Source organism: Lacerta agilis, chromosome 6, assembly GCF_009819535.1.
Source record: "Lacerta agilis isolate rLacAgi1 chromosome 6, rLacAgi1.pri, whole genome shotgun sequence".
NCBI lineage: Eukaryota > Metazoa > Chordata > Lepidosauria > Squamata > Lacertidae > Lacerta > Lacerta agilis.
Genome location: NC_046317.1, coordinates 47,423,060 through 47,449,872, shown reverse-complemented (window position 1 = coordinate 47,449,872; position 26,813 = coordinate 47,423,060). Strand labels below are relative to the sequence as shown.

At 40.7% G+C, this 26,813-nt stretch overlaps 2 protein-coding genes across 2 annotated transcripts; both read left to right on the top strand.

Annotated features, from left to right (window-relative positions):
* The first annotated feature begins 616 nt into the window (after positions 1-616).
* Positions 617-7,691, top strand: PROK1 (prokineticin 1). The gene is made up of 3 exons (XM_033151015.1): positions 617-923; positions 6,558-6,683; positions 7,252-7,691. Exons 1-3 carry the CDS (start codon positions 852-854, stop codon positions 7,369-7,371), a joined length of 318 nt encoding a protein of 105 aa, XP_033006906.1. The 5' UTR covers positions 617-851; the 3' UTR covers positions 7,372-7,691.
* An 8,074-nt stretch (positions 7,692-15,765) lies between these two features.
* Positions 15,766-25,124, top strand: LOC117048514 (embryonic pepsinogen-like). Its single transcript, XM_033152445.1, has 9 exons — positions 15,766-15,845; positions 16,942-17,104; positions 17,592-17,709; positions 18,336-18,454; positions 19,162-19,361; positions 20,545-20,658; positions 21,274-21,418; positions 22,758-22,856; positions 24,750-25,124. Exons 1-9 carry the CDS (start codon positions 15,790-15,792, stop codon positions 24,885-24,887), a joined length of 1,152 nt encoding a protein of 383 aa, XP_033008336.1. The 5' UTR covers positions 15,766-15,789; the 3' UTR covers positions 24,888-25,124.
* The last annotated feature ends 1,689 nt before the right edge of the window (positions 25,125-26,813 follow it).

Genomic DNA, 26,813 nt, shown 5'->3' with positions numbered 1-26,813 from the left:
GGAGACCTTGTACTTCTAGTTTATATTCCACCCACTCCTTTCCAAAGGCCTAAAGGTGCACATATGGACATAACACTGGTGACCCATTGTAATGTAATGGATAGGGTGTCAGAGTAGGAACTGGGAAACCAGGGTTCAAATCCCTACTCAGTCAGTTCAGTGGGTGACCTTGGGCCAGTCACTGTCACTCAGCCTAACCTACCTCACAGGGTTGTTGTGATGGCAAATGTTTGCCCCTTAAACTCCTTGGAGGACCGTTGAGATATAAAAGTAACGATAATAAGTGATAATAAATTGGTAAATTCATACAAATGAATAATTAAAGCCACAGGACTTCAACGTCTTGTAAATCCACCAACATTACATTAAAAATAAAGCAATCTTAAAAATGACATGTGTATAATTTCCACGTGCAATAAATCTTCAAAGCCCCCAGACTGCTGTCAACATCGTCCTCCTCCTGTTTTGCTACGTTATGTTATGTTATGTTATGTTATGTTATGTTATGTTATGTTATGTTATGTTATGTTATGTTATGTTATGTTATGTTATGTTATGTTATGTTATGTTATGTTATGTTATGTTATGTTATGTTATGTTATGGATACGAGCCTTGTCTGTGGTATCTGGGATCATCATAGCAAGTCTCACATCAGTAAAAGAGATTGAAAGGGGCTGAGAAGATGTTAAATAGAGAGGCAGGAGAGGGGGTGTGTGATCAGCTCTCGTTGAGAACCTAACAAGGCAGGAGGGAGAAGAGGGACTCGCGACACCACAGTGCAGCCGTGACATGAAAGAGAGGCTGTGAAGAGGAGGGAAAAGACAAGGATCTCCTTATTCTTTCAAGCACCATGAAAATAACTATCCAAATCATGTGCATCTTTCTGTTGATAACCTTGTATGAGTGTGCAGTAATCACGGGGGTAAGTTGTTCTTTTCTTTCTACTTTGCTCGTCTGATTCTAATTGTGGCAGAAGGTCTGGCTGGGATGTGTGGAAACTTGTGCCCCATTTGCTAGGAAGATGGGAGCATGATTTTGGCAAGTGTGGGTCAGAAGCAAACAAGAAGCCTGTTCTCCAGAGCAAAGGTCTTCTTGGCAGAAGCCCCAAATCTGCATTTTAAAAACGAGAATTGGGATAGGATGGGATAATCTTTATTGCTATCATTTAAGGTCACGGCAATACTTACAGTAGCAATTAGAAAGCTGTGTTACCTTCTATTGTCAGCTGATATATAAATGGCCATGCTTAATTCAGATTTTGGCTCCACTACTTAGGTCTAACCACTGCACTGGTAAAGTTGATGGAGCAAGCCTGACTGAAAGAACTGAACTGTGATTTGCATGTTAATATGTTTAGAGCCAGGGTGGATGAAATGAAGAGATGGCTTTCATTTTTTAATATGACAGTAAAATTGTTACTTTACCCTTTATTAAGGACATACATCCATTTAATGCAACTTCAGGATTGAAAAGGGGGGGAGAACAAATCTCACCCTGCAAAATGACAACAAAAGAAATCAAACATCAAAAGAAATGGACAAGAGTGACACAAGCTATTTTAATTATTTAAGGCTTGCTGTATTTTCAGCTTCACAAAGCTCCAGGTCCTGGAGTCATGGAACTGGGTGCAAATACACACACACACACACACACACACACACACACAAATATTTGTGGTCACAGAGGTGGGTGGGGAATTAAAATGTGACCCTAACCCATTTATGTAATGGTTCAAGAGTTTAGTGTGCAAGCTAAATGAATGTCAAATTATTTTTCATCTTAATTTTTAAAAACAACAATGCTGAATTTGACTAGCAATACTGAATAGTAAGAATTGCTTTTTTTTTGTCTGCGATGCAGAATAGTTCTCTAAAATTTCACTACCATAATTATAAAAATGCTTTTCTTCCTTGATAGTGGGTGGAATCACACTAAATCAATTCAGAGCAAACATATCAAAATTAATGGACCTAAGTTATGTCCATTACTTTCAGGAGGTCTACTTGAAGTAGAACTAACATTGGATACATAGTTTGGCACTCAATATTACTGATTCTGTCAAATTTGTTTATTTCCAATATAGAATTTCCTACACAAAATGATGAGAAAACTCCCCACCCCTAAATGCTGCTATTTCACAACTTAAAGTAGCTTTAAATTGCTTTAAAATGCCGATCATTACCAGAGCTGGTGCAAATTTTATATTTAAAGTATATTTTAACACCTAATTAACACCTCCATGTTTTAATTAAGGCCTGATTGGGGGCGCCTTTTTAGATGATTGCAGCAGTTCACTCTGTGTTTAGAAAAAATGGCATCTTACCATTATTTCTAATGGCAAAGGTAGCCCCAGAGATGTTTCAGAGGTCTCACTATTGCATGTTACACTACTCATGTGAGAAGAGCACTTGCGTGAGCAGCTATTTCCACACAGCAGTTGATTTCTACATCAGCTCTAAGGCGAAATTCTGTTTATGGTTGAAGAGGGGTTGTAGGTCAATGGTAGATTGTCTGCTTTGCATGCAGAAGGTTGCAGGTTCAATCCCCAGCATCTCCAGATACGGCTTGGGAGAAATCTCTGCCTGTAATCCCAGAGAGTAGATGCCAGCCAGTGTTGAGAATACTAAACTAGATAGAGCAATGGTCTGATGCAATATAAGGCAGCTTCCTATGAAGCTGCTGGGAAATCTCTTTAGAACTGAAGACTGCTTAAGTATTTAGAAAGCCGCTGTTTTATATATATATATAAAGATGGCATAGAGGTGGCAGAAAAGCCAGCTGATAAAACAGCAACAAAGCATTAATAAGATGGCTTTCTAAGGCTCAAGGCAGCTTGTGGTAAAATTGATATAAAAGCACAGCATGGAAACCACCCAAGCATTTCAATGCATATATAAGTGAAAATAGTGTATAAAAGCACCATATTATGGGAAATTGCTTTGCAAAAATGTGTAACTATCAGTGGGATCCTCATCAGCTGACGCAAGGACTTCTATGGATAAAAATATTATGCAGTTTGGAGCAGCTTATTCTTTTGAGTCAAAAACAGTATTCTGTGAAAAATGAAGTTGCTTCCAATGATATGGAGCACTTATTTAGATGTGGCATAGGTTTTTTGTGATAAAAATGCTTTTAACTAAATTAATAAATGCTATTCTATAAAGGTCTAAAATAAACAGAACTCAGATTAATCCAAAGTCAAGTATCAAGTACAAATGTTTGGGCAACTCTCCATCGCAGTCGTCCTCCTCAGTCCCCCATCTCAAACAAGGATGAAACTGTCAAACTTCATATTCTAATAACTGGGTTGTGGTAGTTTCATTATTGATGGGTTACTTCCTGTTCCTTAAATAATTCTGATGGCTTCAACGTGATGTCTCATGAATAAGCTTGGCAGAACTTGATTTTTATTTGTGTGGCATTTCCTTGAATAAGACTGATACTTATTTTCCTCATCTTTACTTAATTTAAACTATTTGAATTTTAACAGATGCAGGAAATTGCATTATTACGTATTTGTCCTGACTTTTATCTATTTAAATTGTCACAGCTGTGTGAGTGAGTCAGATGGTTTTTGAATGACAGTGGAAGTAGATGTTTTAAAAAGATCAACCCACTTTAGGGCTACATCTATAAACCAATAACCATTTTTAAAATATATATATATGCAAGGTTATAGCTAGAAGGGATCTTATGACATATTATCCAACTGAGTGCTCAAGGGCAGGATCCATTATGTCCACCCCACCTTTCAGAGGGTGGAATCAAATGTAGCACTGAGTTTCTCCTCCACTCCTTCCCCACATGGCCCCTAGATCTTTTCTGAGGTGTTTCCCCAACTCTCTGGATTTGGGGAGAGTGTAGGGCAGACACTGGGGGGGGGGGGAGTTCCCATTACACAAACAGAAACCATTGTGCCAATGGGACACCAAATACAGTCCAGTGTAACCAATTCATCCAATTTTCATGCTCCAAAAGAAAAAGAAAAAACGAGGAGTAGTCAGGTGGGATTACAGAGCAGAGAGAAAAATATTTAGTAAGAGCTGCACCAAAGGCAAATTAGAGATGAGCTTGCAGTATCTCCAAATCTGGGAGAGCTGTGTACAGCTATTGACCAAATGAAAAACAACAGAGCCAGCAGACCTGATGGGATACCTGCCAAAGTCTTCAAAGTGTGAGGAATTGAACTTACACAACAACTTCACAAGCTCATCGAAAAAATCTGGGAGAGAGAGATCCCAGCAGACTTTAGGAATGCCAAAATTATCAATCTCTTTTTAAAAGGTGATAGAATGGATTGCAGAAACTATCAAGGCATCTCTTTATTAGCTGCGACCGGCAAAATTCTTAGCAAACCGTCTCTTAACAATATCTAAGGCTACTCTTCCTAAATCCCAAAATGGTTTTAGACCTTCTAGGGGGATGGTGGACTGCTTCAAGAAAAATGCAGAGAGCAAAACCAACCCCTGTATAAGATGTTTATTGACCTGACTAAGGCCTTCGACACTGTAAATCATAATGCCCTTTGGACTGTCCTTCTGAAAATCAGCTGCCCAGATAAATTTGTGAACACCCTCCAGCTCCTCCATGTTAATAAGACAGCAACAATCCTAGATAACAATGGCTCTCAAAATGAACCATTCATAGTGGGATCAGGGTTTGAACAGGGTTGTGTTATCGCCCCAACACTATTTATTATTTTCATTGCCATAATCCTACTTTGTCAAAGGGAAACTTCCCAATGGTGTAGAAATCATATATCGAACAGATGGAAAGTTCTTTAATCTGAGTAGGCTGAAAGCAAAGAGTAATGTTACCATAACTTCCATCATAGAATTTCAGTATGCTGATGACAATGTAGTGTGTGCACACACTCAGAGGATGACCTCCAAACCATCCTAAATATTTTTATTAAAGCTTATGAAAAGCTTGGCCTATAGCTCAACATCCAAAAAACCAAAGTGCTGCACCAACAAGCACAAAACAACCCCTCTGCAGAGCCACAAATCCAACTTAGTGGTATAATGTTGGAAAGTGTCAATCACTTCTCCTGCTTGGGCAGTTATCTTTCCACAAGGGCTGACATTGATGCCAAAATCCAGCATCGCCTGAGTTCTGCAAGTGCAGCTTTCTCCTGATTGAAGTGCAGAGTGTTTGAGGACTGGGACAATCACAGGGAAACCAAAATGCTTGTTTACAAAGCTATTGTACTACCAACCTTACTGTATGCTTTTGAAATATGGACCACTTATAAACGCCATCTCCAACTCCTCGAAAGATTCCGCCAGTGGTGTCTCCAAAAATTTTTTACATACCACTTGGGAAGACAGGCAAACTAATGCCAGTGTACTGGAAGAAGCAAAGATCACCAGTGTCGAAGCAATGATTCTTCAACATCAACTTCATTGGATTGGCCGTGTTGTTAGATGCCTGATTATCACCTTTAAAATGGAAAGCGTAGTGCTGGTGGTCAACAAAAGAGGTTTAAAGACTTCTCAAGGCAAATATTTAAAAAATGTAGTATAAACACTGACAATTGGGAAACACTGGCCTGCAAGTGCTCCAATTGGAGAACGGCCTTTACGAAAGGTGTCATGGACGTTGAAGACGCTCAAACTCAGGACAAAAGGGAGAAATGTGTTAAGAGGAAGGCACGTTTGGCAAACCCTCACCATGATCAACTCCTGCTCGGAAACCTACGTCCCCACTGTGGAAAGACGTGTGGATCCAGAATTGGCCTCCACAGTCACTTACGGACTCACTGTTAAGACCATGTTCATGGAAGACAATCTTACTTGGCTCTGAGTGATCACCAAAGAAGAAGCACTGACTTCTGCCATTTTCATACCACATTTAGTTTCATGCTACCCAGTCAGACCATAAAGTAAAAGATGTCATTGAATGTTGTCATCATCTACACATGAGGTTGGTGGCAGCACCAGGCATCCTTGGGCAGAGGCTGGGGTTCTAGCACCTTGGCAGGGTCCAACAACTTAAATGCTTACTTTGGGATGAGACTAGGCCCAGCCATTCACCAATCCTCTTCTGTCCCTGTGTCTGGGATTACAGAGTAGCAGCAGTAGCAGCAAGGAGTTGGGAAGCCGCTTTCTGGATGTTCCCACAATACCACAGAGAGATGCTACATCAAGGCCTTTGGGGGAAAAGAGAAACAATGGGCAGCTCACAGGCAACCCACCACAGATTGCTGCAATGCTGTTGCTGTTGCCTTCAGGAGAGGAGCTACTGGAGAAGGCACACTGGGAGGCACTTTATCAGAAAGTCCCTTACCCTTGGTGCCAGCCTTGTCTAAATGTTACTACTGGTTACACAAAAACCTGTGCCCCTATAATCGCCACCAACATGGCTCCTCTTCCTACTCCGCAATGTCTCTGAGACATAATGGTTTTCTTTCTATCCTAAAAAGCTCTTCACCAGAGATGGGCACCTTTAAATTTCCTAGATACAATTGCACCTCCAGACAAGTCAGTTTGCTACCAGGAATAGTAGTTTCCTCCATGTTGCTAATTCATACTACTGTGGCATATCTTTCTTCTAGGCCTGTGAAAGGGACCTCCAATGTGGAGTTGGGACATGCTGCGCCATCAGCTTGTGGCTCCGGGGGCTCCGGATGTGCACGCCATTAGGGCAAGAGGGAGATGAATGCCACCCCATCAGCCATAAGGTATTTGCAAGTGGCCATGGCCCACACACCAACATCCTTTCTTTTTAATGTTCTTAATGACTGCTGATGCACTTTTTTTTATAACAGAGTTGGTCAGATGGAGGGGAGCATATTTGGACAGGGTGCTGCCACGCCTGAAGGGGTGTGAAATGTCCCTGAGCAGTGGTTGGCTTGTCTGTCTGCTTGTTTTCAGGCATGGAGGCAAGGGCAGAGTGGAGACAGAAGAGGGACAGAAGGAGAGGGACATGATACGTCTGATGTGGTTGCTTTCTGACTGATCTTTATACATGTCTGCTGGCTAGTATTAGAGTATTAGAGTCCAACTTGTAGTATTTGTAGATGTCTATTTGTACTCATATTTCCAGTTTAGTCCAGTGAATAGCTTTTGGGATGCAATAGTTAATTGCTTCCACCCCTTGAACCAGATCTGGCTGTGGACCTGGGAGTTCTAGCAAAAACACAAAGTAGATTCCACAAGTCGTCTGCCCAGCTCTGTTCTAAAGCATTTACCTTGGGTTTCACTGATAGCATATTATTAACATTCTTCATTTTGTGTTTTCTCTGAAAGGTCCCTTTCTTTGGAAAACGGCAACATCATACCTGTCCATGTTTGCCAAACTTCATATGCTCCAAATTCATTGATGGTCGATACCGATGTTCAATAGACTTCAAGAGCATGGACTTTTAATGGAAAGGAAAGCTGCATAGGCCTTCCTACCCTGCAGTGCATATTAAACACATCCTTATGTCCTTGACATCCTATGAGAACTATTCAGTGTCCATTTACACAAGCATTGTCCATTGACATTAATGGAGTCAGTGATTCATCAACACACAAGAATTGTGCTAGCAAATGAATCAGGGGGGATTTTAGAATATAATTGATTAACTGAAATAAGTTTGGGGAATTGCTGTTTGCACTCCATCCTAAAAAGGCTGTTGATCAGTTGGGCTTGTCTAGAGCAGCCTCTCCAACCCTACACATGTTTCAGACGACATCCCCCATCAGCCTCACCCACTAGTTTTTAAAGGTTTTCACATGCCACCCTGAGCATGTGTGTGTGTGTGTGTGTGAAAATCAAATCAGGATTGCAATATGGGAGGTTCAAATCTTTCCCTCTATAGATTTTCCCCAATGAAATCCCCTCTGAAACTGCCAGCTGCCCTGTAGGACAAAACCTGTAGGTACGTTCCCCTAGTACTATGGTCTTGGTTATATTTCTTCCTCCTCATTATCCATGGCTCCTATTAAATCTTTAAAGTTCTAAGTCCCATCTAGTTTGGCCCTTCCCCAATTTTCATTATTAAGGCCCAAATAAGTATTATAAGTTTTTCTGCTATTGGGTGAGCTCTGCAATTGACATGCACCCCTCTACACACACACACACACACACACACACACAGAGAGAGAGAGAGAGAGAGAGAGAGAGAGAGAGAGAGAGAGATGCTGTATTATTTCAGTACCAGTTTCCAGGCTTCCATATGCTCTGGATAGACTTTTACTTCTTCTCTTAAACACTCTTCCATCTCCACCCCCAGGAACTCAGCCAGTGGAACTGTTTTTCCTGTTTATGTAGAAACCACCTCACAGATTATTTTAAAAATTATTAAAATAAGAAGCCAGTCCTTAAAATAAATAAATAAAAACCTTGAAACATTCCTCAGGGGAATGGCTGGAGGGAAAGAGAAAGACAAGTGATATGATTGCCGCAAGGACTGACCACATCTGCATTCCACACAGCTAGTTCCCACTGGAATCAAGAGGAAAGCCTTGCTTTTTGTCTTGACTCAATTTGACAATGTGTACATCTATCGAAAAATGGGCTGAGCATGAATTCTTAGCAGGCTCACTGCTGAAGATGTGTATATCCGAATCACAGCCTCAAGAACATTGCTTTGACTGTGGATTGAATCCCAGAATTATGGGGCCTGAATATGCCGTATAATACAGAATGTTTCTCTGTAATGTGTACATTTGTTTCTTTAACCATCAAGTGTACTGTATTGTACTTTGAATTATTTTCCTGCAGTCATTCATAATATTATATATGTATGGAACTGTAAAACTGTGGTGTTGTTTTGGGAACTCTTTGGCTGGAGCCGGAAGTTCAAAGCCTCTTCATAGGTGCTTGATAAAGAGGCCACTTCTCATGACCTAGGCACTTCTCCTACTTGTGCCACTGATAAATAGGTTTTACTGTTTTTCTACGGCTTCAGAAACCTGTTTCACCAATAGGACAAAAGGAAAATTGTGCGTACAATTGTGTGTATGCACTATGGGAAGATCCCTGCAGGATCAGGCCAATGGCCCATCTAGTACAACATCCTGTTCTCTCAATGGCCAGCCAGATGCTTGTGGGAAGCCTGCAAGCAGGAACTGAGCACTCTTCCCACCTGAAATTCTGAGCAACAGGTAATTTGGAGGCATACGGTATCTGTCAGTGGCAGTAGAATATGACCATCGTGGCTATTAGCCATTGGTAGCCTTGGCCTCTATGCATTTGTCTACTGCTGTGCTGGTTGGCCCTGCTATCAGCCCTGTCTGCAATATGGATAAAACGGGGGTTGAGATTGAACTAGTCCCTTACACAGAAGTCTAAGGAGCAGGAAAATGGCCCATATACCTGTGTTTGTGGCCTATAGATAACCCTGTTGTCTATCCCTCTGGTAAGCCTGGGTTCATGTTCCACCCTGTAATTGGGCAAGTCTCCATTTTTCACTCGCTCCCCATCTGTAAAAATGTGAATAATAGTGGTGTTCCTCACATTATCATTTTGAAGGTGACAACTCTGCACATTTAAAATATCATGCAATAAACCCCCCTCCATGTGCCAGACAATGAGAGGTTTCTGCAAGAGGCGATAGCCTGCTAAATGAATTCATACTTGCCACATACAACATCCTAATAAGGTTGCTTTGTAGAAAAGGTGACCTACAGCACCAGAGCTCTTGCTTCATTCTTTGTTTATTCGCTAAGATAAAGTTGGTAACTAATGTGTTTTGACTCACTTAAGTACTTCAGTGTCAAATTCAAATGCCCTGTTGCATCATGACAAGTCATGCACAAATCTAATAGGGGAAATAGGCAATAAATTTGAATTGAATAAATAGAACAAGAGAATAGGGAGCCCTGTTGGATCAGGCCAAATGTTTGTTTAGTCCAAATGCAACAGTATCTTGTACCAAGTTGAAGACTAAAAGTGCGAGGAGAGGGAGGATAATCCCATTGCATGGACAGAAATCCTTGTACTGATGGGACAAGGGATATGGATATCACCCATAGTTCTTGTTCTGCAGTTCTGTGAGGTCACTGGCAATGAAAAGTAAGTATTCACCAAACATCAGATCACAATCCCTAAAAGCTGCTGAGATTTAAACAATCTGTCCAGCTGTGGGGCACAGCTGTGCGGGACGAAATACCCTTCTGGTGTTAAGAACGCCAGAGCAGCCCTGCTGAATCAGACCAAAGACCTATTTTTAGTCCAGCATCCTGTTTTTCACAATGACAAACCAGATGCCTATGTGAATCACAAACAGTAGTACTCTCTTGCGCGTGATCCCGTTACTGATATTCATCAGAGTAATTATGTCAACCATAAGCATGTGATAGAATTTTTTAGGAAGCTGTATGACAGAGATGAGCATCATAACTCTGATAACTGCAGGTAATGTGTAGTCATCAGGACTAGTAGCCATTGATAGCCAGCCACTTTATCCTCCAAGAAGTCATCGAAACTGGTGGCCTTGAGCACATCTTGTGATAGTGAATTTCATAAACTATGCACTTTTTTATCCAGAGATTAAGATAGATTAGATTCACTGTGTTCATTCACACAACATTTAAAAAAGAAGACTCAATCATACAATATTTGTCACAAAATGCAGTTACAAAATGGCAAGGAAAACTGGCAGAGTTGTGCAGGGGTCACATGCAATATCTAACACTAGTCACTGGAACGCCTGTAACCACATTCCACACTGCAATGAATGTGCTAACAAGAGAAGGGACCTCATTTTCCTATCAGCATTGAAGTCTGCATGCTCTGAAGATGTGATATTATTGCACCAGAAGATCAAACTGAATGGAATGTTTGAGAAATGAGAAGCAGTACCACATATTTTGCATTAAAACGGGTCATTCCTACCAATAACGTTTCTGTAGTGCAAACAGGTGCTCGTGGAGAACTTCCATCCGACTGGTATACAGAATTAGTTGGAGCCACATCATGGAACAAAAAATGTCAGTAAGAAACAACCTGTATGAGGCGAATGTTGTTGGAGGCAGGTGAAAAGGTGGAAATGCTTTTTTATGTTACTCTCAAACAACAGGAACATTCAGATATTGGAGGAGCAATGGAAGAATAAAGGTTGGGAGGAGACAGGTATTAAGTGTATATGCATACACTTAAATGAACTTAAGTGTATTTGCATACACTTAAATGAACGAATACAAATATTATTTATTTGTGTAGCAGAAGACATTACAAAAATAAAAATATATAAAGCAGAATAAAATACCTTATGCAGTTAAAATAATTATTAAAACTAGGCATTCTGTCAGATAAGAGTTTGCTGTCTTGAAGAATGTAACTTATCTCCACAATTTTGTCCTCCTTAAAATTGCTGCTCTAAGGGCAAAACAAGCCACTTTTTCAGAGGTGCAGAGTGACTTTTGTCCTTTCATAATTTTTAAGTTTTTCTTGCATTGCCAGTTGACTAAATTTTTTCAAAGGTCTTCTTAACCCTTATTGTGTTTGAGACAATCGAATAGCACACACTCGAAAGACATTTACCAATCAGAATTGGACTTTAACGCCTTGGAAGTAGAGCAGAATTCAGGATGTTGTGCAGAAGCTCATCATAGGACATTCAGATTAGGTGCAAATCCATGAGAAAGAATTGGTTCAGATATGGTACCCTAACACACACCTAGGGACGCAGGTGGCGCTGTGGTCTAAACCACTGAGCCTCTTGGACTTGCGGTTTGAATCCCTGCGACAGGGTGAGCTTCCATTGCTCTGTCCCAGCTTCTACCAACCTACCAGCACAAGTAGATAAATAGGTACTACGGCGGTGGGAAGGTAAACAGTGTTCTGTCGCGCCAAAAGCAGTTTAGTCATGCTGGCCACATGATCCAGAAAGCTGTCTCCAGACAAACACTAGCTCCCTCAGCCTGAAAAGTGAGATGAGTGCTGCAACCCCATAGTTGCCTTTGACTGGACTTAAGCATCCAGGGGTCCTTTACCATCACCTTTTACCTAACATGCACCTGCAAAGTTATTGAGAAGCTTATCTCATTCCATTTTGAGCAGCTTATCAAATTTCCATTACAATGCTTAGTCCAATAGCAGTGTTAAATATGTACATTCGTTATTAATAAGACATCAAAGTGATTGTGCTCAAATATATGTGTTGAGGACCTCAGATAAGAATGGTAAATTTGCTCTTTGGACATACAATGCCTGTAGATATACTCATCAAGGGCATGAGAACATTGGCTGATATAATATAGCTTTAATCTGTATAAAGTAGCTTTCTCTGTTCCTAAATGGCTGGCTGCCTCTACCCCTTCCATTTTGCCCCTGTAAATTTGCTGCCGTCACAGGAGAAGTTGGAAGGTACAAATTGCACTGTGTGGAGGAAATTGCAACTTTTTCCTGTTTTGTGTCTTTTTCCTGTTTTGTTTTCACTGCTGTTACTTTCCCACAACGTCTTCTGATGAACCCAGTAACCCATCATTCTGGTATAGCACCCTTAAGGAAATGATGACTCCCAAAATAAGATTGATTCATTTCTTTTTGTGCAGTTTTTGGTCCTTTCTGGCATCCCTTTTCCTTTTTTTTTTGCATTTATGATGATTTGTGCTCATGTGATATTGAAGTGGTCATATGCTGTCATGATTTTAATTATGTTTGCACATGAAAAATTTATGGAGTGTCGCAGTGCTTCATTTGCAAGCAGTGCTTATTCTGAAATCACACACACACTAAAATCACCACTAATGCACCATTGTTGTGTCAACACACCTGCAAGAAAAGATGGCACCACATTTTCATGGGGTTTTTTTTTGTTGGTCTTTTTCCTTTTTCTATCTTTTTATAGCAAAAGCTATTTTTACTGACCATATAGATCCCCAGATCATGGTTATCATGGTTAATCTAGCAGCTAAGTAGAAAAGAAATGCATTCAACAGTGCTTTCATAAAACCCACTATAGTTTCCCCTGAAAATATAAAACATTGATTGAGTTCATGTAAACTGGTACAGGGATGCATTTATTTATCACTAGTAGATTATCGGGGAATCCTAGTGAGAAATCAGAACAGGAATTCTGAGCCTGGGTGTAGGAGGAAATTTGGCACCTGGAGGCTTGATGAAGACTGGAATCAAGGTTAGGGGGAAGCAGAATATTTCTAGGCTTTCCTTGTCAGTACTAAACAACATTGGAAAGTAGCCTGTGGCTGCTCATTGAGACAATGTATATGCCATGTATTTCTGTTACACCCCTGCCATAAACATGTTTATTTGAAGTAAATCATATTGATTTAAATTGAAGTTATTCCCAAGGATGCAGCTTTTTCAAGCACCAGGGGCCTGGAGGTCATGGAAAATGGGTGTGCTAACATTTGAAGCCAGGAGTCTAGCTTGATAGGTAAGGGCAGAATGGGCTAAAATTAATGGCACCCATGGTTTTGATTGGAAAATATTAGGCTCCTGGCTTTGTTGTGGCTCTTTATTAACTTGAAAGTTAAATGGATGAATCCTGACAACAAAGTTCAGCTCCTCATAGCTTTTTAGCCTCCAAAGAATAAACAGCATGCCATAACAATATGCAGAATTACTGAGATTTTGATCAGATGGTCCAAATGAATCTCATTGTGTACCACTGATCCACTAACACTTCTTCCTGTATCTTAATCACCTGCCCAGGAGGACTCCAGTCCTGCTGCTGAATATCAACCCAGCACCTGAGAATCAGCATCTCCTTTGCTGGAACAGTATCCCCACAACTGTCTGGGAAAGTGCAAGAGATCATTCTGATTTCGAGTGGACTCTCCAGAGCATAAACAGAGTTGTAAAGGGCTCCTTCAGTAGAGGCTTTGTACTGGTTCTATTCCAATATTTTACTAATGGATCACTCTCCATGGAGCAGAAAATGAAAAAATGAAAACGAAAACAGGTATGGTGTTCGCTCAACCTGCACAGGTCCCCCAGACGTTTAACGGTCCGTTGATACCTGCGCTCACCACTTTGTTAATTAACCGCTGCCACCAACCAGTCTGTCTGGTATTTACTTCACTCAGTTCAATCAAGGAGAATATTGGAACAAAACTGTTTTATTTGAAGTTTAGTACATAAGCATGTGGTTTCTGAATAAACAGTACTTTCTTGGTTGTGTTCTTGTTAACAACAGTGCCCAACGATTTCTCCCACCCCTGTTCCTACTCCTTCCCTTGCCACCCTTCTTCCAACCTCTCAATACCCACAACAAGCCCCCAAGACAAAGACAAAGACCATGACCAAAGACAAGCCCAAAAGACTAAAGACTAAAGAACCCCCCTTCCTTCCCCGGGAGGGGTTTATATAGCCCACATAACTCCGCCCCCTAAAGGTTCTTACTGGTTATACCTTTTAACTCCTTCTATGCCAATCCTAAGTTTGGGTGATCGCCACACTGACATCTTGCTTCTATGAAAGGTTCTTTTCAATCTTGCTTCCATCTTTTTGTTGCATCCTTGCCTGCTAGATAAAACTCTTTCCTTCCCCACTGTGGGGTGTCTTTCTGTTTGCTGACTGCAGAACAGGGCAAGTCATGTTAGCAAAATGCTCAATAAGCACTCAAGAGCGTAGCCATAGCTGGTTTTGCTTCTGACCCCTCTCCCAACACTTTCCGCAGTAGGGAGTACCATAACATGTCTTGCCTTCTGCCACAGGGAAAAGGCAGGCGACCCAAATGCAAGAAGGGCAACACACACAAAACATACATTCTGTGCTCCAGTCCTCAACCATGATATGTTTCATATACCACATTTTTCACTCCATAAGATGCACCTGAACATAAGACGCACCAAGTTTTTAGAGGAGGAAAGGGGGAAAGCCCCGTTTTTTTGAGGATCAGCTCAACGTTGTGCAGCTTCTTTTGCAAAGGGGGAAAAGCCTCGTTGGGGGGGGGGGATCGGCTCACAGTTGTGCAGCTTCTTTTGCAAAGAGGAAAAGCCCCATTTTTATGGGGTTCAACTCACAGTTCTGCAGCTTCTTTAGGACAGATAATCTAATCAGCCAGTCACATGTCGCTGGGGAAACAAGCAGCTTCCTCTGCAGAACATTCAACAATGGAGGCCTGGGCAAGGGGGCGGGGCAGAAAGGGAGCCTTATCTCTCTCCCGATTGCTTGCTGATCAGCTGATCAGCAGCTTCCTTTCAACACCCCATTCTCTCTTTGTAAAAAAAAAAAAAAAAAGCACGATCTGCTTTTGGCCCCTGGGCAATTCGGCTCCAGGGACCACCATTTGCTCCGTAAGACCCACAGACATTTCCCCTTACTTCTTAGGTGGAAAAAGTGTGTCTTATGGAGCAAAAAATAAGGTACTTGATGACACTTAACACCAGGTCATTACAGAGAGGAGGGTTATTGATTTGATTTGATTTGATTTTGCTTTATTACATATTTTGTGCTGTCATTTCCTATTTATATGTTGTGAATTGCACAGTGATATTTGAATGCATACAGATTTAAATGATAAAAACAAGCTGTTTAATACAGAGTCAGACCATTGGTCCCTCTAGCTCAGCATAGCCTACGCTGGCTGTCATCAGTTCTCCAAAATTTCAGACAGGAGGTGAAACCAGAATGCATTGCAACACATTCACTGACTTCATTGATATTGATATTTACACTATTATATGCTGGACGTATAACTTCCTCTTTCATTGTGTTTACAAAGCAAGGTGACTGTTCACTTCTCGTTTCAAAGTATGGGCTGGACTTTCTGTGATGACGTATGATCTTTAGATGATGGGGGCTACTTCTCAAGCAGCTATAAAATAAGCAGCAGTTTCCCCAACAAGCACCAGAAAAACTAGAGCAGCCCCCGTTGGACAAGCAGGATGAAGTACCTTGCAGTTCTCTTCACCATTGTTGCTCTCGCCGAATGTCTCGTTAAGTAAGTTATCGTTTTGTTGCTTATATTCACTCATCTGACAGCTATACTTTCTGATTAACTAATGAAGAGGAGAGGGAGTGTGAATTATAACTTCAAATCTTAAAGAATTTTTCAAAGATAAACACATATATAAACACATACACACAGCTGAGAGGAGATTAGTAAATGCAAAATGGTCCTTTGGCCACAGTTACAATGGTAGAAGCACATAGACTCACTGAAAAAAGCATGGCTAACGTCTAATTTGAGATGGAACAATATTTTGGGGCATTTGTTTGTGTGGTTTTTTTAGCCCAATAGGTCTCCTTGCCTTCAGTAGTGCAGTAACAGGATGATACTCAGCACCTGAAGCTCACCACAACATGTCCAAAGTGACAAGAGAAAGTGGAATTGTCAAACTGTTCTTTGTAATCAGCAATTGAAGGCACAACAGCACACCTTAAAGTGCTGCTGACACTAATTGAAACAAAAGGAGTCTTAAAAATGGGCTGCAAAGAATTCATTTTATGTCAGTCGAATATTAAACACTCTACACACCTAAGGTTTTTTTTTCTTTCAGCTATCTTCCTTAAATTAATTGAGAGATGAAGCAGATTAACATGCTTGTCATGCATCACAGCAGGAGCTGGGATCCTAGCGCTCCATATGTTGCTGGAATTGAACCCCCACCATCCCTGACCATTTACCTTGCTGGTTGGGGCTAATGGGACATGGAGTTCAACAACCTCTAGAGATCCACAGGCTTCTTTCCCCTGCATTAAAGCTGTTCAAATCCCATCCACGTCTATGGAAAAGATGCATGAATGAATGTGTGAAAGATTATAGGCTATATTACTATTTCTTGATGGTAAAAAGACTTTGATTGCATCGAGTGGGTGCGAACTTTCAATTCAATTTCCTAAGTACCCCCCCCCCCACCTTTTTTTCTTTTCTTTTTTTAGTAGCTTAGATCTTGTAGTTAAGAGAGTTTAGATGAGGTGGTGATATTAAACCTATTATTACGTTTGGTGTTCTATGTGGAAAGACAGGTTGCAAAATAAGCAAATTTTAGGGAGACAGAAAATCCAAACCTAGTATTTTGTTTCTTATGTTCCAGGATTCCCTTGCAGAGAGGGAAAAAAGTAAGAGACACTCTCAAGGAGAAAAATCTGCTGGAAAATCTTCTTCAGAAACACCGTTATGACATTGGTACAAAATACAACTCAGATATTTCTAAGGCTGCCCTGGTGGCTGAAGAACCACTTCTGAACTCCTTGGATGTGAGTTGATGCTTTGCTCTTATCAATTTACTGTGCTGGTGAACAACATTCCCTCAAAGTTTTCATGATGCTCAGTTGAGATACTTCTTCATATTTCTCCTGACACCCAGAGGTTATCAACAGTGGTACCTCAGGTTACAAATGCTTCGGGTTACAAACACTTCGGGTTACAAACTTCACTAACCCGGAAGTAGTACCTTTGGTTGCAAACTTTGCACCAGGATGAGAACGGAAATTGCGTGCTGGCGGCCCGGCGGCAGCAGAAGGTCCCATTAGCGAAAGCGTGCCTCAGGTTAAGAATGGTTTTGGGTTAAGAACAGACCTCCGGAATGAATGAAGTTCGTAACCCAAGGTATCACTGCATGTTGGATGCACTTAGCACTTAGATTTATAGTGATTACCTTGCATAACTGTGAGGAATTAAAATGTTCACAAGCCTAAAAAGAAGGAAAATTTTGCAAATTGTGTTTGTTTTATGAATTAACAGACTGAATACTACGGAACAATCTACATTGGAACCCCACCACAGAAGTTCACTGTTGTGTTTGACACTGGATCATCCAATCTCTGGGTGCCCTCTGTCTATTGCAGTAGTCCAGCATGCCGTAAGTAACTGACTATTAAAAAAGTCTTCAAGCATGTCACTCTGATATTAAAAATGGGCTGGGAGGGCCCATGAAGTGGTGTAAAGGAATGGATTCATTATTTCACAATCCAGCATTGCAGACTCAGGTCATGATTCTATTTATCTATGAGTAAGGTTGATTGAACTCAGTGAGGCCAACTTCTAAATAAATATGTGTAGAATGGAAGGTGGGCTTGCAATCCTATACCCACTTACCTGGGAGTAAGTTCCTTCAGATTCAATTATGGGGCATGCTTCTGAGTAAACTTGTGTAAAACTTTACTCCAAATCATGTGGACTTGGTTTTGCAAAACTTAATTCCCATTTTTTTGTCTACAATTATTTTTAGTAATGTGTACAAAAACGAAAATGTTAAAAAGAATGTGTTTTTTGAAGATATGAGTTTTATTGCTGCCAGTTTTATTTAACGTTTTCTGTTAGTAGACTAACAAAATCCCTAAGATTTACTAGATATTTTCCAAATGCCCTATACTTTACATTGTTCCAATAGTTTTCTTCAAGCAACCATATTTATACTGTAGTCTTTTATCCATGATTAAAAGCCATTTTTACATTAATTAAACACTGTTTTCTTTTTATGTTTAGAAAAGCACCAGAGGTTTAACCCATCTCAGTCTTCTACTTTTCAAAGCACTGGACAGACCATATCCATTCGGTATGGGACAGGAAGCATGGAAGGGTACTTGGGATATGATACAGTCAAGGTAATTCAACTCAGTTCAGTTGCATTACATAAGTACAGTACAAACTGAGAAGACAATGTTATAGGCATCTCTAGAATCAGTGCAATTTAGTCTGCTTGAATGCTGGAACTGGAAAGCAGTTTTTCCTTCAATAGACGTGTATATGGATGCACATCAAGTAATTCAGAACAAACTATCTCTTATCCAAATAGTGTATATTTTTAATGGCCATCAGAGCTGTGCAATATTAAAGCTGGAGTCCTTAAGTCATAGGATCCTAAAGTAAATTTCAGTGAAATAGATGGGACTTGCTTCTGAATTAACAGATTGAAAAAGAGGATGTAAGCCTGTTAAGCAGAAACAAACATTGATGAACGAATATAAGACACATGCCCTGTGGAAATACTCTGACATGGGGAAGCCTCCCAAATGAGCACTGTATGAAGGGTACATAGGAGACGTTTTTGATTCATGTACAAAATATCAAGACACAGTTGGTCTTATAAAGAAGTTTAATCTTCAAGAAAAAAAGCAAGTTTAAAAGAGCCACTACTTGCTCTGCACCTTATTACAAATTAATCTTGCTCTACAGTTTTACAGATTAATTTTGCTCTACCGGTTTTAGTTCGCTTGCATAGAACTGCAGCCTTAATACATCACTAGTAAAAGCCTGCTCTGTAGATCACAGCTTGACATAAAAGTAAAGGTGTACTCTGTTTCTCTCCTAGGTATCCGGTCTTGCCGTTTCAGATCAGCCATTTGGCTTGAGCAGCAGTGAGCCAGGCATCATATTTGTCTATTCTCAGTTTGATGGGATCCTGGGCTTAGGCTACCCAACCATTGCTGTTGATGAAGCGACTCCAGTCTTTGATAACATGGTGAAACAAGGCTTAGTTCAGCAAAACCTGTTTTCTGTTTATCTCAACCGGTAAATAGTATTTTTTTTAATCTCTTGGTAACATTGTTTGTTTTGTATAGCTGGGAGGAATCATGTACCTGATCTGACACGGCTTGTCTATTGGCTATTGCTCTGGCTGTTGTATTGTAAAACAGGCTGGCCAATCCTGTACTCTAAGTAAGATGGCTGTCACTGTGGTGTACTTGCATTGGTATAAGGCAGGGACCCCAAAAGATGATTGGAAGAGGGGGCTGGAAGACCCCCTCAATTGGCCAGGGGGCTGAGCCCCTCCAGAGGTGAATAATCTATTGTAGTCAAAGCTACTTGATGAAGAAGGAAAGGTCCATCCAGTTTTCTAGGACATAACTTCACCCTCTTGCTTGTTGTGCCTTGAGAGCAGGGCTTTGCTATAAAGAGAGGGGCCAAGCTCAGGAAAGCTAAGTGTTAATGTGGAAGAGAGGGAGGCAGACAGAGTTAAGCAGGGAGAGAAGAGGCCAAGACTTCTGCTTCCAATTCTTTTACTATTCTATAATTTGTGAAAATATAGAATAGAATAGAACAATTAATTAATTAATTACTATCTCATCAATGGAGTCTTTGCTCCAAATCACAAACCTACCCCATCCAGAATAACTGGAGGGCATTATTGCAAAGATAATTTCACCTATTTCTGAGGTAGAGGAGTCAACAAAAAGTGTCAATCTTTCCCCCTCACCATGTGTATAATATGCAGCCCAGTTCTATATATGTCAGCTTAGAAGCCAGTGCTACTCAAGAGTTAGTGTGCACAGGACTGAAGTCTTGTGAAAGGAAGACTGCAATCTTCCAAGTGGTGACAATTCTAGTTCTTGTCCTCTTTCTGGCTGAGAACTACAAGGGTAACACTGACACCAATGAGGAGGAAACTGAAAGACATTGTGAGATTATGAAGGGGGAAATCAGTTTGTGATATACAGACCAGAGTTGCCAATATTATGATATGCTTGACAAGACTGGAGAAATTTGCCTTTCGAAATTCGCTAACCACCAATAGATACTTATTCATTGTGAGATATTATACACCTTCCTGTGCGCTCTCTCTCTCTCTCGCTCTCTCTCTTAATGGGAATTGGGACAGAGGTACAGAAATAAGTGACATTCACATTTTAAATGTGCTGTTATCTTATTCTGAATGAATGGATTGCCAACAGCACACCATATATTTTTGTTTCAGAGAATCAAGTGGGAGCATGGTCATTTTTGGTGGAGTTGATCACTCTTACTTTACTGGTCCTATTAACTGGATTCCTGTCACTCAGCAAGGTTATTGGCAGATTACAGTGGACAGGTAAGCAGAAATTGTTGTTGCTGCTGCTGCTGCTGCAACTACTACTACTATCTAAAAAGATTATGTACAAAAAGAAAGGAAGAGATAGAGGACAATGAGAACTAATGTTCAGTTTACTTTGTATTTGCTAGTTGGCAGTTAGGTCGAATTGACTAGTTATTATCATTATCTAGTTATATAGAATCCTCATTAACAGCACTTTTACAGAGTGTAAGAGGACAGGTCCCTGCCCAGAATAGCTTGCAAGCTATAGTTACTGTGGTCTAATTGCCTTCTACAATTTCCAGTGATGTAATATCAGCCAACACAGGAGAGAAAGTTTCCTTAATGAGAATGGATAGCTACCTTAAGGCAAGCTACCTGCTATCCATGTTGTTTTAAGTTCATGTTTGGGGGAAGGTCCGTTGCTCAGTGGCAGAGCATTTTTATTTTGCATGCAGAAGGTTACAGGTTCAATAATTTCAAGTAGGGCTAGGAGGAAGCATTATCTGAAACACTGATGAGCCCCTGGTAGTCAGCTTGGAGTTTACTCAGTGAGATGGACTAATGGTCTGGTTCTGTATATGGCAGTTTTGTATGTTCCATGTCTAAATCTAATGATTTCCAATTTCTCAGCATTCTAGTGAATGGTCAGACAATCGCCTGCAGTGGTGGCTGTCAAGCAATTGTTGACACTGGGACGTCCCTCTTGGCTGGTCCGGCATATGAAATTAGCAAACTCCAAAATGCCATTGGAGCTACTGCAGCACAGTATGGCGAGGTAAGATTTACTCTCCCACACCAATTCTCTTTACTTGGTGGTTGAAAAAGACTCAGAAGCACTCTAGCATCCACAATCAATACTCAAATCTTTAGCCAGAGTTCGGATTTCAGATATCCCCAACAGAAAATGGTTAGGATTAGACTTGATCCCAGTTTCCTCCCAGACTACAGCTGCTGGCACCTCAGTCTCATGCTTCATGTTTCTTCATGATACTGCAGAGGCAAACAAATGTGCACAAGCATAAGGAAATATGGCATGTGAGACAGGAGTGGTAGCATCCCTTGTGAGCATGTATAATGAATGCAGAAGGAAGAGACAATGACAATGGCAGGAAAAGGAAACAAGCTGAGGTTTGGCTGAGCCAGGGTGACATCCAGGGAAAGAAACAGCTCCAGTGGCCCTAATACTGAATTCACAAAGTTAGCTGAGAAGATGGCATTCATTCGGAAAGGCTTGTTGACACTTGGTAAATTGCCCTCTGTTGTTAGATCCTGATGTAATGAGAGGATGATCTGTGTAATCTTCTATCTGACTGGAATTTCACATGTGACCTTCCCTTTTTCATATGACAAGGGTAACCTGAGAATGTCCCATGAGTTTATTGGACTGTTGTGCGTTCTGAGAAGGGTTTACAATTTATGTATGGAGACAAGATGAAGAATTGGACAGGGCTCTTGCACCTTTTATAGTTGTGTAGAAGAGGGATTTTCAGTAGGTGTAAGCTGGCATGACAGGCTAAGACATTTGCTCTTTTACAAAACTATGAAAGGTGCAAGAGTGCTGTCCAGTTCTGCATCTGACCACATTACCCTCAGAGAGAGAGAAAGAGAGACACCTTACTGTCATTAATTTGTACTATTGTCTCTCTTCAAAATATCCCGACTGATAATTATGAAAAGGAGTTATTTTCCTCAAACAGTGGTTCTTCAGCACAGAGCATACATAGGCATTCATTACTCCAGCATGCAAATAGCTCCACCTTCAGAATGAGGAATCTAGACTCAGACCAGAGTTTAAAATGCAGCGCTGTATTATCTGAATTGGTTGGGGCACATGGCTGTATGTATGAAGATTAGATGAGAAGTTTTAGGTTGATTTACTTGTAGTCTTCAGTGAGTTGCTTTGCTTTTATGTCACAATGTTCCGTTCAGGCCTGTTGGGTTATACCAGATGCTTATCTGAGTGAAGTCCATAAGTTTCAGAGTTTCACTTCAAGTGGAAGGTTTGGTTTCCTAAGGCAGACTTTCGGGGGGGGCACTGCATTTCTTGAGCAAACCTGAGGTTTGCCTGTTCATTTCCTTCAGAATAACTCAGCACTCCTCCTTATCTTTTTCAGTATGAAATCAACTGCAGCAACCTCCCCAATATGCCTGATGTTGTTTTTGTAATCAACGGAATCCAGTATCCTCTCACCCCTTCAGCCTATACTAATCAGGTACAAAACAGATTCAGAATTGTATTTACTCATCACAAGTGCAGGCTCAAAAGGGTTTGGGGGTTTATCAGCAGGGCAAAATCTCTATGAACAAATGGGCTGCAAACTGGGGGAAAGGAAAGAAATCTTTGGGAAGAAATATTATTAGACATACAGACACTGTCAGAAGAGCTGGGTTGATACCTGTGTATCTCACAAAAAAAAACGGTCAACCCAGGTACAGAAGATGAGTCGGACCTGTCAAGGATCAAGAGACTCCACCAACATAGTTTCATGACTGTTAATATTGTATTTCTGACCACAGATGATTCCCATCCTGGGAAAGGTGCCCCATTAAGGTGGAAGACCTGGGTGCCCGGTCGTTCGCAGGAGGACTCACATTACACCTTCCACCAAAAATAGCCTCCTGAGACCAAGCTATAAATACAGTGCTCAAGTGCTACAAGTTATTCGTTTTGCTTTTGCAGAGATGGCAAAATGTGGAAATATGCTCTGTTTTTCTCCCCTTGTTTCCTCTTATCAGATATTGTACAATCCAGAGAATTTCAAAATCTCACACACACACCCGCATTATCCTATTTCCCAATTTAACCTTGGAAACACAATGCAAGAGAAAGGGCCCCTTTGCACCCACTGCCCCTGACTGCTCCATCTGTAATAGCTTCTCTACTTCCACATCAAGGACTTGAAGGCAAAGCATTGCCCTAAAGCATTGATAGGAAGCCTGTGGCCCTCCCAATGAGGTATGACCCCAGCTCCCATCATATCTGACCATTAGTCATGCTGTCTGGGGTTGATGGGAGTTGGGAGTCTAACAACATCTGAGGGCCACAATGTCCCCACTCCATCCTAAAGGGGGGGGGGGAGAAAATAACCTAGATACAGCAGCAACATAACATAATACGAACCCTAGCATACAATATGTTTTCAATATAGGATGCCTGGCAGATTGATTCTATGATTGTGCTGTGCCAGGTAATTGTCACTTGCATTGACTTGAATCCTGTCCTTTGATGTATCAGAGGCAGGTGGGAGGAAGCAAGTAGCTCTTAATAGAATGATAGAATCACAGAATTGGAAGCAACCCCCTATTGTCATCTAGTCCAACCCCCTGCAATGCAGGAATCAATGCGTTTTTCTTGGGCCCTCCACTGACTCCACAGGGAAGGGCCGTAGCTCAGTCCTAGAGCATCTACATTGCATGCTAAAGGCCCCAGGTTCAATTTGTGGCATCTTCAATTTGTGGCATCTCCGAAACCCTGAAGAATTGCTACCAGTCAGTGTATACAATAATAAGTTGGATGAACCAATGGTCTGTCTCAGTATAAGGCTGCTCCTTATCTTCCTATGACTTCAATGGAATTATTTTTTCCCTTTAGATAACTTCTTTTGTGGGCATATTGTCACATTCTGTTGTCATCCAACTAAGCTCTTCTCCCTATCAAGTGCCCCCCCCTTGAGGTGGTGGTGGTGTCAGGCAGGAATAAGGTTAATGTCAGTGCAGCAGTGCAAATTCGTGACACTGACATTACCTTTTCCCTATACAAATTCCAGGGATAGGATTGCTTTTCCATTCAATGATTGCTTTTGTTCTGCTCTGTTGAAAACAATGTCAGAATATGATTTCCTATAACTTTAAAATACTATCCTTACTTGTACAATTTGCTTATTTGAATTGATTAGGATATCGAATTATTTATTGATTGAGTGAATACATAATGTGTACCCTTGTCTCTTTACGTTATTTCTCTCCATTTCCTTTGAGACTTTTTCAGAGAATACCCTGCAACTTCCTTTTTAAAATGTTGGAATGTTACCCTATGCATTTTTACCTAGATGGGTATTTATGTAGAATAAACCCTATCTGATAGATATCCTTTTCTTCCCTTCTAGGTGATGCAAGCAGATTGCACTAGCGGTTTCCAAAACACATCTGGGGACCTCTGGATCCTAGGAGATGTGTTCATCAGGGAATACTACAGCATTTTTGACCGGGAGAACAACCAAGTTGGACTGGCAAAGGCAGTCTAGAATAATTGTGCTTTTAAACAACAGCATGGGCTGTAATTGCTCATTTAATCAACTTACTCAGATTGCATCTTAAATTCATAGCTATTTATTTGAGCAAATGGCAGCAACTCCAGTTGTGTATTTTTAAAAGTAATATCTATCTAATGTCTTTAAAGAACCTACAGATGATAAGCACTGTTATGCCATATATGATCTGAAAATTGTGAATTTCAAATTAATAAACTGTCCTAAAGCTAAGTTTTTTTGTTAGCGATTTCTGTGCAAAAGCCTATAGTTAATGTGAGTCAGGAGTGCCTATTTGAATAAAATATGGGGGGCAGGTAAGCCCCACCCTGCATAATCAATCACATGATGCAGTGCACACACACTATTTGAATGGCAATACCCATTTTTTTGGGGGGGGGGGCTCAAATATTTTATTGGGAGACCAAAATGACCTCGGTGCCTAGGAGTTGATATGAGTGAAGTTGGGGTGCCATTTCAGAGGTCAGCAAGCAGAGCAGATCCAGCTGTGCCTTTCTAAAAGTAATAACTATAAAGTGCCTGCAGGTGGAAGCATTGCTATGGCACAGACAATCTGAAAATTATGAATTATGAAACTGGCCCAAAGCTTGGCTTTTTGTAGTGATTCATGTGCCTATAGTTAATGTGAGCCTATAGTTAATGCCAGTGAACTGGATGAATTGCTCATTAGATTGAGGGGACTGATCTTTGAAGTCCAAACACATTCCTCCACAGTCCTCATTTGCTTTTAAAGTTGTATCACACTTTTCAGGTTAACAACAACAAACCCAGCCCACACTCAAAGATAGCCACATTTGTTTATGTATCGTTATTGTTACTTGTGAAGGTTTTTCGGTACAGACTTCATCAGTGCCAATAGGGTACTGTTGCTAAAGCAGAACTGAACAGCCCTGGTCAAAGCTATGTGTCCTCTCCCCTACGTTTGTTCAAATTTTGTTAAGATCACACATTCTTTCATCTAAAAATATAATGTGAATGTATTTGAGATACACACGGTAATTTTTTTTAAGTTACAGAGAGAAAATTCTGATAGTAGTAAGAAATGTATCGAAAATCAGAGTCTACATAGTTCTGGATTCCTAGTACATTCAAAAGACTGGGGGGGGGGGGCACCACCAAACAAGGAATAATTGCCTGGATACGAAAAATTCCTGAAGTCAGTCCAGCTTCATTTGAATTTTGGACAGCAGTCAGTCCAGATTTCAGAACAGGGAAGCCTGTCTAGCTTTAGCATAGAAATTTATTAGCAACTTCCACCTTTAAAAAGCAAATATCGGAATTTAACTGAAAGAACCACACTGTAAGGAAAGAAGTTTTTATCATACTGTATTCATGAAGACCTACCACTCTCATAATAAGTGTCCCTTTTTAGAAGTGTACCTGATAATATCGGAGCACATCAACGGTTTCATGAAATGGATGGAACAGAGTCTGGTGTCTAGACTGTATAGTATGCTAATCTTAATAGATATGGATACAGCTGATGGTCTAAGTCAGATGTGGAAAGCCTACTGTCACTATTAATAAAGAGGTCTGGGCATCACTGTGGGGAAATTTCCTTTTCAATCTTTGCAAAATATTGCAAAAATGGTATCTCACGCCAATATTTTTAGCCCATATTATATTGTCCTATTCACCAAACTGTTGGAGAGGATGTGGCCTGTTAGGCTCTCATCAACATACAGGTACATGGTGGACATGTGGGGAAGTGGTTCAGTTTAGGGGCCAAATATATGTTGAAATAAAAGCAATTGCTGGACAAAATATCCAGAGTTGCTGCTGTTCCATCTTTCCACAGGAGATAATACTAACTTACAGTTCCAACCCTTAAAATGTTCCATTTTGCTAGAGGACAGGCTTGTAATAAGGAGACACTGGAAGAATGTGGAGATTATCTCTTTG